Source organism: Miniopterus natalensis, chromosome 2 (assembly GCF_054644295.1).
Source record: "Miniopterus natalensis isolate mMinNat1 chromosome 2, mMinNat1.hap1, whole genome shotgun sequence".
Classification (NCBI taxonomy): Eukaryota; Metazoa; Chordata; class Mammalia; order Chiroptera; family Miniopteridae; genus Miniopterus; species Miniopterus natalensis.
Window position 1 is genome coordinate 186,760,677 of NC_142082.1, and position 16,116 is coordinate 186,776,792.

Here is a 16,116-nt window from a genome sequence, read left to right on the forward strand (position 1 = left end):
GGCCTTGGAGGTCTCTGGGAGTCACCAGCCCTCATGGGATTGGCTGGGCCGAGGTTGGGGAGTGGGCATGGCCTGACCCCAGGAGGGCTGGAGCAGGGTGGGTGCTCCAGGGGCTTGTGGCAGCCTTGGTTCTTAGCAGACACCTTGAAGGGACAGTGCAGGGAGCTGAGGCTTGTATGTGATGTGAGGGCCCAGTGAAGGCCTAGCCTGGGCAGCAGGGCGCTGGCCACCCAGTGTGTGGACCCAGCCGGCGTGGGAGTGCTCTGGGCAGGAGCTGAAGGTGGGCCTGCGTCACCCGGGTCTGGTCAGCTACTGAAAGAACAGGGGTCACACCCTGCATTCCAGGGCCCCGGGGAAGCTCCAGCAGCTGTTGGGCAGGGGTGGGGGCTGTGACCACAGGCTGTCCAGAAGGAGCCTGGACTAAGCTGAAACAGGGCAGTGAGGGACCAGGTCATCTTAGGAATGGGGCAGCCCACCCAGCCATTCTCTTGGCCCCCAGCCTGGGGGTTCAGGGAGGGGTTGAGGGCTCTTTGAGCTGAAGCCCCCAGCCTGGCCCGAGAGCCCCCATGGAGCTGCAGGCCTCTGGGGAGCTGGAAGGTGCCTGGGCCCAACAGTCTTTGGTCACCCCCCACTCTGATCTTGGACTTTCCTGACAAAGCCGAGGGTGCCCAGATGTGAGTTGGTCTCCACTGCACCCCAGCAGTCCAGCCCTGGCACTTGTTTGCTCTTGATGAGACAACTGGTCTCAGCCAGCAGTCCCCTGGGTGGCAGCTGGGGAGAGAGAGATGAGGCCACTGGCTCAGTCAGCCAGGTACCCACCTTGTCTGGGCGCCACCCTCCCCCAGCCTGCCCCCTCACTGTGAAGGGAGGAAGGAGAGGGAGCTGCGGACCCTCTCCCGCTGCTCAGGGCTGCATCCAGGAGCCCCTGGGGTGACCTGTCATCTGCTAGAGATGACCTTGGCTGGGGAATGGGACCCAGACTCAGCTGAAAAGCTCTGCGGGGAGGTGGAGGGTGGAGGTCTGAGCAACCCTTTGCAGCCTTGGTGCATTTCTTGGGGTGTAGGGCAACAGGAGCAGGACTGTGTGGCATTGCAGTGACTTTGCTGGGCTCAAGGCCATTCTGAGATATCCCCCCCATCCCTGCCAGGCCAGCTGCCGGCAGTGGTAAGGTCCTGAGAGGCCTGATGCCTGCAGGCCACCCCTCCCCGGCCCTCCTGCCTCCACAGCTTCTGCTCTGCTCTCCACTCGGCAGCCAGGAGGGCTTGCAGGTGGAGGTGCCTGCTCCCCACGCACACCTCAGTGCCTCCTGGGCCCCCAGGTGGAGGTCACCACCAGCCATACCCAGGACCCACAAGGTTACCTCTGTCTCCTGCCAAGCCTGATGTCCCAGGAGTCTTGGCCCGAGGGACATCCCCGGCTCCTGGACAGTAGGAAGCAGAGCCCTGGTCAGGGTGGTGGACACTCGGAAGAGGAGGCAGTGACACTGGGAGAGGCTGGGCCTTGGCCTCTGTCTGGTCTGCCTCTACCTCAGCTCAGAGCCTAGCCTGACTCTGAGTGGGTGGCCCCTTTGTCCCCCGCCCTCAGTCTCCTGTGTAGTGCACACCACCCCGACAAGGGGACACAGGGACAGCAGGGGTCGAGGTCCAACCCTCACTCCGCCTCCTGCAGCCCCCTGGGGCTCCTCTCACTGGCCCCCGTGGCTGAAGCCCAGCTCTGGCACTCACCGCACTGGATGTCACACAGCTGCTCAGGCACTGAGAAGTCCACATCCATTCTCCAGCCCTGCAGATGGGGCAGATTGGTCAGTGCATCTATGACCCTTAGTGCACCCCACCCGAATCCCGGAGGCTGCTGGGCTGAAGGGGCCCCTGGGGCAAGGCAGGCCTGGGACAGCCTTGGGGAGGAGGGAGTGGCTGATGCCTGGGGGTGGGGGGGTGGGGGGCAGACTGAGGCCTGGAGTGGGGGGATGGGCAGGGCAGCACCACCACCTGGATGCAAGTGTTGGGCCCACAGGCCTTGTCCCTGGGAATGTCCACAAAGGCAGACTCCACTGTGAGGCCAGCCTGGTGGGGAAAGGGGTAGGTCACAGGCAATGGGGGACAGACCAGGCTACTCCATGTCTGTCCCCCCTGCACAGGTATGTGCTCGGAGCGTGGGCGTTGGCCCTCTCAGCACTGTCCCCGCAGGCAGCCTCGGGCCTAGAGGGAGGTAGAGGGGCCAGCCGCCCTCCCCAGGGTGGTACCCACCCACCTGGCTCACAGAGCCTGGAGGGAGGGTGGTGGCCTGGAATGTCCGGTGGCAGGCAAGGGCCCAGGTCTTCCTTCGATGACACAGGCACACCTGGAAGCAGGCGGGGCTGGGCGAGAAGAAGGTGACCCGGAGGTGGGTCCGGGAGGGTGCTGGCTGGATGGTCATCTTCCAGGCTGCAGGGGTGGAGGGGTGAGGCCCAGCTCTTCACCCACCCCCATTCCCCCTCCCACGGACCCAGCTCCCTGGCATCCTGTCTCTCTGGTATTTGCTGCATCCATGCTGCAAAGGGCACAGCCAGCCTCCTGGGTAAGCTCACCTGGGAAGCGTAGCTGTTGGAAAGGGCACCTCACCCAGAAGCCCAGGCTGGTGGAGAACTGTGGAGAAGCAAGGGGCAGGGTGTGGTGGGGTGTGCATTTGGGGGCTCCTCCACGCCCTCTGGAACTGGCTCCCCACCCCAGCCCTTAGCTTACCCACTGTCAGACCAGGAAGGGTGTCAGAGGGGCTGCTGGGAGGGTGGACCCCAGGCTGAGCAAGGCACTGGGGGGAGGTGTAGTGCTGCAGGCACCCTGCCTCAATGCCTCAGGCCTTCCGCGTGCCTCTCAGACTCCCTCCCCAAGTTCAGGTGGTGCAAGTGGCAGCTGTGGCCAGGCCCACTCACCTTGAGGCAGAGCTGGGGCTGGGTGTCCACCGGTGAGTACTGCACCTGAGGGGGGCTCAGGTCAGGGCCCTGGCCGACTGTGGTCACCCCCACCTCCCCCTTTGTGGGCACTCACCCTGCCGTGTGCAGGCCGGTGTGAGTGCTCCAGCTCATGGCAGGGGGCCCCTGGATCTGGGCACCAGCACAGGCTCACGTGGCCGCTCACGGGACAGGCAGGCTCCCAGCTCAGTGCCTGGGTCCCTGGGTGGTAGTGGATGGCCTTCCACAGCGCCTCCGTGTCTGCAGGGACCCGCCCCCAGGGCTCAAATCAACTGGACCCTACCTTGGCCGCCAGTGGGCAAAAGGACCTGGCATCTGCACGACAGGTGCACCGGGGCCAGACACGCAAGTGCAGTTCTCCTGTGGGTCTCTGGCCTGGCCCGAGGCTGTGACTGTGTGTGCCCAGTGTCGCTGAGCAGAGCAGAGGGCAGGTACCCCTCTTGTACCTTCAGAGGCCCCCTCTCAACAAGACTTGGATCTTCCAGGTGAGCCAGGCCATGGCATGTGCATGCGTGTGCGCTGGGCACACACACGCAGTTCCCACCACCTGGAGGGGCTTGCCTGGCACATACCTTTCACTACATGTAGTCTGCCCCGTGCCTCAGCCCTTCCAGCTGGACCAGGCCTGCCCCCACCCTGCTGGACATTCCTGACCTGCCCATCTCCCACCCTTCTCTCTTCCCTCTCTTCCCCAGACCACTGGACACCACAGGGCACTTGCCATTTTCAAAGGGGCAGATCTGGGTCCGCACAGCATCTGGGGTCGCAGACCAGCTCTATGGGAGAGGCTGGGGTCAGTGCAGGGCCTGCCCATTCCTTTGTCCCCTCCTGGCAGTCGAGGCCACACCCTCACTGACCTCGAGGCACAGGCAGGGCAGCTCCTGGCTGTAGGGCAGAGAGACCGTCCCAGAGACACTGTTCGCTGTCACCTGCAGTGGACCGGACCAAACCCAGTGCTGAGGAGCTGGGGGTGGGGGCCAGGACAGGGCGGGGCTGGGGCTGGGGGAATGCGACCTTGGGGGTGGTAGGCGGGGCCTGGGCCTGGAAGGGCGGGGCGTTGAGCGGGTCAGGGACCCAGGGCAAGGTGCCAGCTGGCCGCCAGGTGCATGCCAGGCCTTGCCCTCGGCTCACCTGCACCAGCTCGCCTACGGCCTCACAGGTGAACCACTTGAGGCAGAGCCGCAGGTAGTAGTCGGTGCCCCCAGAGGCCTCCGGCACCTGGACCAGAACGACCTTGCGGCTGCGGTCCACCCAGTAGGACAGCTTCCTGGCTGTAGGGGCGTGGCAAGGGGAGGTCACGCGGGGACCAGAAGTACCAGACACAGGGGCTCCCCTGAGAGCTCCAAGGTGGTGACCCCTGGCATTGGGAGGCATTCACCTGAGGCCCCATCCTGATTTCCTTCATGGGGTGGGAGGAAAACCCCAGAGGGAGGCTGTGGCGCCCGCAGCAACCTGAGGGTCATCTCAGGTAGGCTGAGGTCCCACCTGAGGAGGGGGCTCACCGAAGCAGTCGGGCACGTTCCTCCCCACGGCCTCATCGCCACAGTCTGCAAATGACAGAGGCAACTGTGGGCTCTGCCTGCTCTGCCTGAGGGGCCGCCCCCCAGCCAGGCCTCTGTCCATGTGGTTCCCAGAAGTCCCTCCTCTCCAGGGAGGCTGTGCCCCAAATTAAGCCTGACGATTGATCTTGATCATGCCAGCCCTGCCCCCTGCCCTGGGTGAGTCTCACCAGACATCAGTCCCTGGAGGCCAGATGGCAGCTGTGCCCGGGCCTGTCCCCTTGGCTCTCACCTTCCACTTGGTACTGCTGTTCCAGCTGCACCTTACAGAAGTGGGGGATGGTCCTCAGGGTGACATAGAGTCTCTCAGCCACGCTGACCTCAAAGCAGTCAAAGTGCACCTGGAGCTGGGCAGGTACAGGTGTGAGCCAGGTGGACCTGGGGCCTCTGTCCACCCCTGGCCAGGCCAGCTCCACCTGGCACAGCTAGAACCCAGGACCTGGAAGCAGAGGAGTGGTACCCATTCCCTGGGTCTTGGGTGGCAGAGCCCTAGGACCAGTTGTGGACAGGTGGCTGTGAGGGGAGGGCAGACTGGAGCAGGCCAGGGGTCAGCTGTTGTGGCTCCACAAAGGCTTGGGGCTGGACTGGCAGGTCCAGGTCAGACCCTGGCCTTACCTGCTGCCCCACGTGCAGCCGGCGAGAGGCCCTGGGGACCCGCACGCTGTCACAGCGTGTCTCCTGGGTGTTGAGGCTCATGAAGCAGGCCTCCAGGCCCCGCAGGCTCTCTGGTGGAAGGAGGGGCCACGTCATTCATCAGACCTTGGCGTGAAACCCCTTCCTCCCCTCCTCTCTGGGAAGTGCAGTTAGCAGGGTTCCCTGCCAGCCCTGCATTGCTGTGGGGGTTAAAGGTGCCCTGAGCCCACCACCTTCTCCCTGGGTGGCACCCTCTCACCATGCAGCATGAGGGAGGCCTGCACACGCAGCAGCAGGGAGCAGCCGTCGTGGGGGGCACACTTCATGGCGGTGGAGAGCGTCAGGGCCCTTAGGACTGACGGGGACATGGACGCTGGGGGTTGCCTGCAGAAGCTGCTCAATATGCTCCCTGGGGAGCGAGAAGGGGGTGAGTGCCACAGGGCTCCCTGGCGCCCAGGGAAGCTTCGTGGTGGTCAGGCCAGCAGGGGGAGCTCTGGGGCTGCACAGTCTGGGGAGGGGTCCTTGTGACATTGCCCAGTGCAATCAGGACAGGTCCCCTGGTGGATGGTGGACCCGCCCCTGAGCCCTGCTCAGACTGGGTTGGGCATCTGGAGTGGGGCCAGGTGAGCGGAGCAGGCTGCACCTGAGCTGAGGAAATGGGGCGGACAGTCTGGGCAGACAAAGTGGCCAGAGTCCGCAGGACAGAGCCAGAGAGATGGGAGAGCATCCTGAGCGAATTAGCCTCAGACTGAGCACTGCTCTGGTCCTACCAAAAAAAACCCTTAAAAACCAGATCCCCAAAACATCAAGCCGTTTACAAGTGACTTAGCTATATCCCAGAAAAGGCTCAAGAATATTTGTAGGAATAAAAAATATATTCAGCACATGACAGGATAAAATTCAATAAAAAATTATAAGCCATGCAAAGAATCACGGAAAACACAGCCCAACATGAGGAGAAAAGTCTATTATTTAAGACTGACACAGATACTAGACTTAGTAGACAAGAACATTAAGACAATTATTATAGCTGTACTCACATGTTCAAAAAGTTAATTATCGACATAAGAGACATTTTTTAAAAAATCCAAATCCAACTTCCAGCACTGAAAACAACTACATCAGACAGGATTAATAGCAGATTGGACATTGACCAAAAATATTTAAAGACTGGGGAACTGACATAGCAATAGAAACTATCCAAAATAAACAGAAAGTGCCGATCATGCTGCTGTAATAATGGAAAATGCATCAGTGAGCTGTTTATGAAATTAGGGTTCCAGAGGGAATGGGGGAAATGAGAAAAAGCCGGAGAAATGATACAAATGTTTCAAAACTTGATGAACACAAGAAATGATACAAATGTTTCAAAACTTAAACACAAGGAATGATACAAATGTTTCAAAACTTGATGAACATAAGAAATGATACAAATGTTTCAAAACTTGATGAACATAAGAAATGATACAAATGTTTCAAAACTTGATGAACATAAGAAATGATACAAATGTTTCAAAACTTGAACACAAGAAATGATACAAATGTTTCAAAACTTGATGAACACAAGAAATGACACAAATGTTTCAAAACTTGATGAACACGATACAAGAAGCTGTCCCAGCGCTCAAGTGGGAGAGACACGAAGAGAATGACAACCCGGCGCAGCATGATCGATTCGCTCGAAGGCAGCGACGGAGAGAAGGTTGTAGAAGCCCCGGAGGAAAGGAGAGGCTTGTACAGAGGAACAAAGACGAGCGTGAGGCAGGTCGTGTTGGTAGCAGTGCCGGTGAGGAGACGGGAGAAAACCTCTAACCTGGAGAGAGACGGACCTGCCGCCTGAGAATCCTACACCCCGGGAACATCTCTCCCAAAAGGAAGGGTCAGTAAAGACTAGCATACGAGAGGCGAGAGAGCTCATCAGAAGACCCGACAAGCTACAGAGAGAACAAAAAGTGAAACTCCTCTGGCAGGAAGGAAAATGATACCAGATGGAAACTGTATCCAAGAAAGAAAGAACACCGGGGGCCACATACACAAGTCGTTTTCTTTGTATCCTCTTATCCTATCCCATGTGCCTGCAGAAATGTCTAAACAATGTTTTCCTAATGTAGATCATATTTATTTCTATACAGGGGCTTTGGAGTAAAATTTATTTTTAATTTTTTTAAATCTTCACCTGAGGATATGTTTTTATTGATTTTTAGAGAGAAAAGAAGGGAGAGAGAGAGAGAGAAACATTGATGAGATCGGTTGCCTCCCGCGTGCGCCCCGACTAGGGATGGGACCCGCAGCCTCGGTATGTGCCCTGACGGGGAATTGAACCTGCAGCCTGTCGGTGCCCAGGACGCAGCGCCAACTGAGCCACTCAGCCAGGGCTGGAGTGAAATTTATTTTAACTTTCCTCCTAATATATTGTACGTCAATCATATTCCTTTTAGTAAATATAAACGGTGTTTACAAAGATAATAAAGCTATTTTAAGTGGCCTGTCATTTTACAATGGAAAAGTCTGAGAAGAGGAAGTGGGGTTTCCATACGTCGCTGGTGGGGATGTAAAGTGGCATGGAATTCGTGACTTCACACTCGGTGAGCCCAAGTGCCCCAGGCCAGGGACAGGGAGGGGACCCCAGCTGTGGGCAGACCTGACCCCCAGGGAGGACACGGCGGCCCTGGTGGCCGGGAGGGCAGCACATCCCCCCCCACCCGAGATGTACTCACAGTTCTTGAGGCTCTTGCAGGTGAAGCCCTGGAGACAAAACAGAGAGAGAGGGTGGGAAGTCACCTCTGCCACCTCTTGTCCCACCTGAACCCGGCCTGGGGAAAGCCAGGGGAGACCCTTGGTGCTGCGCTCCCAGGGAGGTGTGGGGTGCCACGGTCCCTCTCCTCTTCCATATCTGGGAACACTGGCCCTGTGGAAGCCCAGCCCGAGGGTCTGCATGCATTGGTCACGCAGTAAACGGTGTAGCCTGGAGCCCCATGGACCTTCAGGCCCCATTGCCCCAGGCTGCGTAGGTGCCCAAGAGCAGGATGGGTGCTGCCCTAGGGCACAGGAGGGCAAGACCCGTGATCAACAGTGACACCAGTGGCCTCCAGAAGCAACAGGGGGGTGACCTCTGTCCCTTTCCCAGAGTGAACTGGCCACCTAGTGACCCCAGGAAGCTGGGACAGTGGGCTGGGGGGCTCAAGATGGGGACCTGGGCTCCCTGCTGGTGGCACCGGTGGGAGGAAGAAAGATAAAACTGGGGTCCACTTATGTTCCTTGGATTTGGGAGCAGGCACCCTGCTGGTCCTGTCGTCTCATTTTGGAATAGTGTTAGGTTTGGGGAGTTGACCCAGCATCCCCTGATGTCAACATCACACTGAGTGATGGCACGTTGGTGGCGCGTCACCATTGGTTAAGCTCCAGCTGAAGGTGCATCTCATCCCGTTTCCACTAATGTCTGTTTTCTGTCCTACATCACAGAGGCCTCCCCCATCTTTTGATTCCCACCCTGCTGTCACTGTCCCATTTTCTGACCATGGTAACATCTCCCTGGGGACAGGCTGCGAGCCCGTCCTCCATCTCCAGCTGCCACAAGACCCACTGAGGTCAGAGGAACACAGGCCGGACAGGACACCTTGACCCTGCAGCCCTGCCCACCTGGTGGCCCCTCGAGAACGTGACTGAGCAGGAGTGGGGAGGGCAGGAGACCCACACAGACTGGGAGCTATGGGCCGTGGTGTCTGGTGGAGGCAGGTGGATGTGGTCTCGTAGCCCTCTGGTCCTTCAGTGCTTTTGGGGACACAGGAAGAGGGGTCAGCAGGGGCAAAGGTTGAGGCCAGAGAATGCCTGTGGGTTGTGCTGCCAGGAAGCCCCACTGTCCGGGAACAGGGGAGAGGGCTAACCCGGAGCCCTGGGGCCTTGCAAAGGGCCAGCTGGACATGGAGAAGCTGGAAGCTGCTGGGGTTTTCCGTTGGGCCTCTCGGGGCTTCCCGGCCCAACTCAGAGGGTGGGGAGGGAGTGTCTGTGGGGAGGGACCCCCGAGGCACACCCCTTTGAGGTGAGGTCTGGGTCCCCTGGCCCCATCTTGCTTGAGTCCATCCAGCTGGAGGAAGGGACCCAGTGTCCTGGGCTTAACTGTAGGAAGACCAGCAGGGTGGGACAGGGAGGCCCCTGATGGCTCTATGCACCGTGAGGCCCTGCCTTCCCGGTCACCCCACAGGCAACATTTGCCCTGTGGCCTGTTCCTGTCCTCCCAGCCTTGACTGCCTGGTCATCAAGGAGAGTGGCCAAGGCCTAGAACAGCCCTCCGGCAACACATTCTGGACAGAAACCTCCCATTGTCCCCTCCTGCTCTGGCTCCTGTCCCTGCGCCCTCACCCCGGATGCTGACCAGCACCCTCCCCCCTTAGCTGCAAGCTGCCCCATCCCTCCCCCTCCCCTAACCCCACTGCCAGGCCACCCCACTGTGGGCAGTGAACCCCTCTCCTCCTGCCTGTGGCCTCCTGTCCCCTCCAGCCCCTCCCTTCCTTCCAAGGTTCCTTCTCCGGCTCATTCCCTGGGCTGGCGCCCGGTCCTCAGCCCTGACTGCCCAGTCCCCTCCCGGTGTGGGACAGCCTCGCCCCGGCCTCTACCCCGGCACCCACCAGCTCTCCACATCTGATGGGCTCTCAAACCCCGTATTTCAAAGCTAGTTTCTCCCCTTCATGAACACTGGCCCCCATCTCGGACTGGCTCCTCCGTCGGCCCCGAGGCTCGGGGCTGCCCTAAGCCACCATACCTTCCTCCTTCCTGCTGCACCCAGGAGCCCTCCTGCCACCTCCACCCACACAGGGCACCCCAGAGCCACCCCTCCTGCTCTGCGTCCCCCCCACACCACCACCTGGACTTGCCTGTTTCCTCTGCAGCCTAAGGGAGCCGCCCCAGCCCCCAGGGGCCAGCACCTCAGATCTGAGCCCAGCTCCAAGCCTCCTAGGCCCTGCCTGGCCCTTGCCCGGTGCTCCAGCCACCCTGAGCCCCCTCTGTCCCTCGCTGAGGTCCCCAGCCCTCTGCTGGACACACTCCCAGGCTCTTGGAGCTGCCTTTCATGCTGAAGGAGGACCGATATCCCCACGTGTCCCCACGTGTCCCCAGGGGCCCAGCCACCGCTGAGAGTCACCCATGAGCCCTGGACCCAGGCTGCCGCTACCCAAGGCTCTCCTTTCCTCCTCAGCAGTGCCCACCACTGCTAGTTCTGTGTGCTTTTACATTTAGACCACTGGTCTCTGGGGTGGCGTCTAGCTCCCTGCTGTCCCACACCTGGACCGGTGCACACAATAGGTGCTCCATCAGGTCCCCCATCCCCCCGCCCATGCCACCTCCTGGGCTTTGTCCGGCTGTGCTGTGGCCAGCCTTGGCGCTGGGGCACCTCCTGGGATGCACCCCGCTTCTCATGGCAGATCTTCCAGGACCTCCCATGGGTGAGGTTGAGTCACCCGGCTCTGCCCAGAAAAGTCCCGGGACACCACCACTGCCAAGCTGTGTCCTTGCCTGGAGGCCCCTTCCCGCCCCGGATGAGCGTGTTCCCCGGAGCATTTCCTCCTTGGAGCCAGGGCCCTGGGTAATGCAACGGGGCTCAGGGAAGCTGGGCTGGGCTCCAGGCTGCCCCTAACTATCTCCTCAGAGGTAGGGTCACAGATGTGCCAGCTCACCTGCCCCTGGGGCTCTAGGCAAACATCTCCTAGAGCAGTGCGGCAGGGCCAGCCGGGCACCTCGCAGGGAGCCCCAGGCCCCCAGGGCCCCCTCAGCCTCCTGCCACCCGCCACCCCCGGGCCCCCACACTCTCCACCTGTTGCTCCTGTGTGCCCAGGGTGCCAAGCCAGTGCCCACCCACGGAGGAACCAGGGCCCCCTCAAGATGAGAGTTTGGAGGGGCCAGGGGCTCACCGGAGAACAGGAGAGGCCACATTCTGTGATCCGGGGGATGGCCAGGCTCTGGTAGGTGCTCCAGGCCAGTGACAGGAGTGCGAGGGCTCGCCCCGCCAGCATGGCCCTGGTGGCAGCGTGTGCGCCTGGGGATGGGGTGAGCGTGCAGGGCGCCCTGTGCAGCTGCTCCTGCCTCCCCGGCGGCAGCTCCAGCTCCCAAAACAAACAGGAGCTGACACTGCTGCGCGCTGGCTCCCAGTGGAATGAGCCCAAGTGGGCCGGCCGAGAAACCACAGCCCAACTTCCCACCTGCCCCGGCTCGCGCTGTGGGCTCATGGACTTCGGCCAGACGCCTGTGGGGTTTCTAGGCTGCCAGGCTCCTGAAGCTTGAGTCACTGGGGTCCCAGTGGACCCAGCAATAGGACAGGGCTGCCTGCGGGGCTGTGTGATCAGGGAGCCGTCCCCATACCCGACGGCCCCGGGCACACCCCTCCTGAGGGCAGGGGATGGATGGTGGCTGAGGACCCTGGTGGTCTAGCTCTGCAGTCAGCTGCAGGAGCCGTCTTGGGCACCTGCACCCCTTCTCTAGCCCCCACCCACAGGGGACAGCTCTCTCCTGGAGTGGGACCTGGGACTCCACCCCAAGTCCTGAGCACCCACCACCTCTCTGGATTAGAAAGGGCCTTTGCCAAGCTCTCTGGTCACTGTCCCTCACCCTAGAGGGCAGTGCCCCCCAAGGTCTGTAGCGCTGGGCCTGGCTTCGGCTCAGGAACCACTCTGAGCTCTTTTCTCACTTGAATCTTCTGGTTTGCTGGAGACATTTCCAGACAGAGGCTTGGGGTGTCCATCTGCCTCCAGGCCCGCCAGCCAGTGCAGGGCAGTGGGCAGGAGAGAGCCCAGGTGTGGCTTTGGGCCTGCGGTCTCCTCCCTCCCCGGGCAGGCACTGTCCCATGTGTGGGGGACATGTGAAGGGGTGCATCGCCGGGGAGCCCCCAGGTGTGCTGGGCCCAGGGGGGCTGGGGACTCTGTCTGAAAACCCCACAGGGCACCCCACGCGTAGAGTGGCACCATCGCCAGGCCTGGCACCCAGGTCCTTGGGGTGGCCCTTGGTGCAGAGGGAGCTGAGGGCTCCATGAAGTAACTTGGACCCAGGCAGGAGTGAACTGAGGAGGCCCCCTGAGGGAACGTCACCTCAGAAGATGGAGCCTGCCAGCAGATGTCACCCTCCTGCCACTCTGGCCTGGGTGCCAGAGCCCACCACCCAGCCTCCCTCTCTCCTGGGCCAGTGCCCCAGCCCTGCGCCCGCCTGGTCTGAGGTCCCCCCTGGTGATGTAACTGAGGATGGAGCCCCCACCCCTGCTGTGTTCACCTGTGGCCACAGTGTGTGTGTGGGGGGGACGCCAGCCTTCACACCAGGTGGGCTCCCTGGGCACAGTCTCCTCGGAGTGAGGAGGCCCACGGAGTGAGTGAGAGACACCCCAGTGGAGCCACTGACACCCGAAGCCCCCCCCTGTGGCCGCACTAGGGCAGGCCCCCTCCACCAGGCGACACACCTGCTCCTGGAACTGGCATCCGCATGCCAAGGAGTGATCAGGAGACAGGAAATCCAACCACGTGACTGTTGGAAAGACGGGCCCTCCGGGGGATGGGATGAGCCTCCAGGGCTCCTGCCTTGTCTCTGAGGGATGGGGCGTTCCAGACCTTCCCAATGTCCACAAAGAACTGGCCCTGACCACTCCTTGCAGCCCTCTCACCCTGTGTAGGCTCAGGGGGCTGACACCCCAGCTTGAGCCCGGAGAGTCTGCAGGGGCTCCTCCAAAACCTGCGTGGCCCCCTGACAGCGGAGGGCCCGGGAGTCCTGCTGCGGTGGCGTGGGAGGGGCCTGGCCCTCGCCCAGCACCACGGTGGAAGGAGACACAGGAGTGCGACGAGCCTGGGCCAGCGGAGCAAGATTTTGTTGAGTAAGTGAGTGAATTAAATGGCATCCTGATCGAGACCTCCGGCTGGGAGATGGGAGCTCCCAGCAAGGAGGGGGTCCAGAGGAGGGACCCATTCTCACCTGCCCGAGGGGGCGCCTTCCTCTGGCTGGGTCTTGGCTGGGCGAGGGGGGTGGGTTGTGGGATGCAGGTATCAGGATGGGCTGGGGGCCCCGTAAGAAATAGCCTGGTCAGCCCAGACCGGCGTGGCTCAGTGGACCAGGTGGGTCCCAGGGCAGCAGCCTGGTCCTGCTGGACCACTACCTGCGGGGTGACTGTAGGGAATTATGAACAAGCTCAACTTCCCAGGAGCCCTCAGCCCTGTCACCACCATGAGCCTCCCCCAAAGCCAGCTGAGTGTCCACCCTCAGGAGCAGGGCCCAGCAGTGTCCACCCAGTGTCCCTGGACTATCTTGCTTAGGAGACCAGAGTGAAGGACACCTGCAGGCCCTCCCACTAGCCCAGAAAGAGCCACTTTCTCCAACTCTTCCTCCAGCCCTGAACCCACCTGGCCCTCAAGACAGGACACGCCCGGAAGACCAGTTCCTTCCACCTGGCGTGCCCGAGCTCAGACCGCTGGAGCCGAGGCCCCGTCCCCACTGGGCCTGGATCAACAAGGGCCGTGGGCGCAGGCTGGATGCCAGGAGACAGGGGCTGGTTGGCAGCTGCCCATCCGCTGCCAGCACGCTAGGTCAGGACCCCGAGCTCCGGGTAGGTCAGTGGCTGGAGGGGCTCAGGATGGAGAACGGAGTGTCAGGACCAGGGGATCAGCCCAGGCTGACGGACCAGCCCCTGGCCCGGGAGTGATGCTGTTTTGCCTGCTGTCCGCCTCGGGTGCACTGGCAGCTGGGCAGCTGCCCACCTCGTGGGCAGGCTCAGCTCTTCTCTGGCCCATCCAGGACCTCGCTGGGTGAGGGTGCGGAGGCCGGTGGCCACGCAGATGGGCAGGCCTGCCAAGGTTATGGCAGGCGAGGGTGGGCTGGCCGGCCCTCGACAAGGCCACTCCACCCCCACCCCACCCCGCCCTGGTGGACAGAAGGAAACTGCGGCTTCACAAAGATTTTCACAGCTTCTTAGACGCCCAGGGCTGGTGAGGTCAGTAGGCAGGTGGGATCTGGGCCCCTCCGAGAAGCAGGGTCCTAGGCCACCCCCACAGGCCTCCAGTGCTCATCCTGTGGGCCCTGGCAACAGCCCTTGCTCCAGGCTGCCCCCAGGTCTCTGGCCCCTCCTTAGGGAGTGGGGTGGGCCTGTGCTGAGAGCCCCTTCTCTTGGGCTGCTCAGGCCCTGGTGAGGAAATGGGGAGGGTGGGGCGAAGGGGGCTCCCCAGGCGTCTGGCCTTGGGGCCCGGATGGTCCCCAGCCAGCGATCTTATACCGGGAACACCATGTCTGCCATAGCTGCCCTCTGCCAACGGCCCGGCTGAGTCACTGCTCCCTGGGGTTCAGGTGGTGTCTGAATAGTTTAGGTGGCTGTGGGGCTACCCAGTGCCTATGCAAAGCAGATTGCAGCTTCCTGGAGCCTGGAGCAGCCGCTGGGGCCAGCCTGGCCCCCGGGACAAGCCAGGGCGTGTGCCGGGCACATGAAATTGTGGGAGGCAGGGGGTTAGGGCTGGGGCTTACACAGGGTGGGAGGCCGCATCTGGGGTTAGCAGGCACAGTGCCCCAGGGGTGGCAGCTCCTTTTTTTAAAAAAAACAACACAAAACAATTCTCACCCAAGAATATGTTTTTATAAATTTTTAGAGAAAGAAGAAGGGAGAGAGAAGCAGAGAAACATCAGTTGGTTCGCACCCCAACCAGGGATCGAACTCGCAATCTAGGTATGTGCTCTGACTGGGAGTTAAACCCTCAAGCTTTTTGGTGTACGAACAATGGTCCAACCAACTGAGCCACCGGCCAGGCTGTCGGGCAGCTCTTTGCCCACCAGTGCACCTCAGGGCTAAGCAGGGCCCTCTGAGGGGCTGGAAGGGTCGAGGCTAGGCCAGCTCCACACCAGGGAGAGGGGGACCCGCTCCACTTGAGGCGCCTGATTCAAGGTGTGCATGCCAGGCAGCAAACACGTGGGCACCTGTGGGGTGCGTGCACTGGAGGCAGCAGAGGCCGGAGCCAGACCTGGAGCCCTGGGCCGTGGGGCTGTGTGGGTCTCTGGGTGAATGGACACAGACAGGAGGCCCCGAGGGCGGTGGGGGTCACCAGCGGTCACCCTGTGCCCAGGTTTTCTAGGATCCAGGCCAACCCTCTGGGGAAAACTATCAAACCTGGGGCATAAAGTATGAAAAGCACCTTCTTGAAAGCAACAGAACATTGGCAAAGAGGCAAGGACTGATTGGTCTCTGCTGAGGGGACGTGAGCTCCAGGCGTTTCCTTCTGTGGCTCCGCCAACCAGGGCGGCTGGTGCTGGGGCTCCCAGGCCTCAGCAACAGGGTGTCAGGGAAGGAGACCACCCCAAGGGATGTGAGATGCCACCCCTCAGTGGCACCGCCTTGAAAGGCCACGCCTGCAGGAGTCAGGGTGCTGAGCAATGCAGGAAACTCCAGAGGAAACCGAGCCGAATGCCCAGATCTGCAGACTCCTGTCCGCGTGGTTGGCGGGCGGGGCAACGTATTTGCTGTGGGTCTCAATGGTGCCCGAGTGCCTTCCTCGGGGCCTGGAGGAGGGACAGAGACCTGCATTTGGGAAGGAATACAGAGAATCCTGCAATTAACTGTTGAAAGAAAACAAGCCACTTACGAGAAAATGAGAGAGCAAGCGGGGAGAGCCAGCAACCCAAGCATGACCGAGATTCCAGTTATTAGTTACAGGACACTATCAGATGCTGACCACTCGCCAACTACATAACTTCAGTGCTATTTAGAAATTACAGGCAAGGGCAAGAAATGAAAAGGGATGACCCAGTAGCTTTATTACATAGAACTTCTAGCTCTGGCTGGTGTGGCTCAGTGGTTAGAGTGCCGGCCTGGGCACTGAAGGGTCGTGGGTTTTGATTTCCAGTCAAGGGCACATACCTGGGTTGCAGATTCAATCCCCAGCTCCGGTCGGGGTGTGCGTGGGAGGCAACCGATCGATGTGTCTCTCCCACTGATGAGTCTCTCTTCCTCCCTCTCCCTCTCTCCCTTCCTCT

General features: G+C 61.0%; 2 protein-coding genes across 2 annotated transcripts in view; both read right to left on the minus strand.

The window, feature by feature from the left end:
- Positions 1-508: 508 nt before the first annotated feature.
- Positions 509-11,144, minus strand: IL17REL (interleukin 17 receptor E like). Its single transcript, XM_087813814.1, is given in 18 exon segments — positions 509-690; positions 693-741; positions 743-771; positions 1,725-1,782; positions 1,989-2,063; positions 2,260-2,423; positions 2,567-2,624; positions 2,909-2,953; positions 3,024-3,187; positions 3,669-3,723; positions 3,805-3,876; positions 4,079-4,218; positions 4,450-4,494; positions 4,739-4,853; positions 5,122-5,231; positions 5,399-5,548; positions 7,857-7,884; positions 11,043-11,144. Coding segments are annotated over 18 exon segments (1,641 nt in total).
- Positions 11,145-12,786: 1,642 nt separating this feature from the next.
- Positions 12,787-16,116, minus strand: part of TTLL8 (tubulin tyrosine ligase like 8) — a 28,282-nt gene continuing 24,952 nt past the window's right edge. Inside the window, exon 13 of the mRNA XM_016211658.2 lies at positions 12,787-12,954. Coding sequence (XP_016067144.2) covers positions 12,787-12,954 — 168 coding nt within the window. The remainder of the gene's footprint in view (positions 12,955-16,116) is intronic.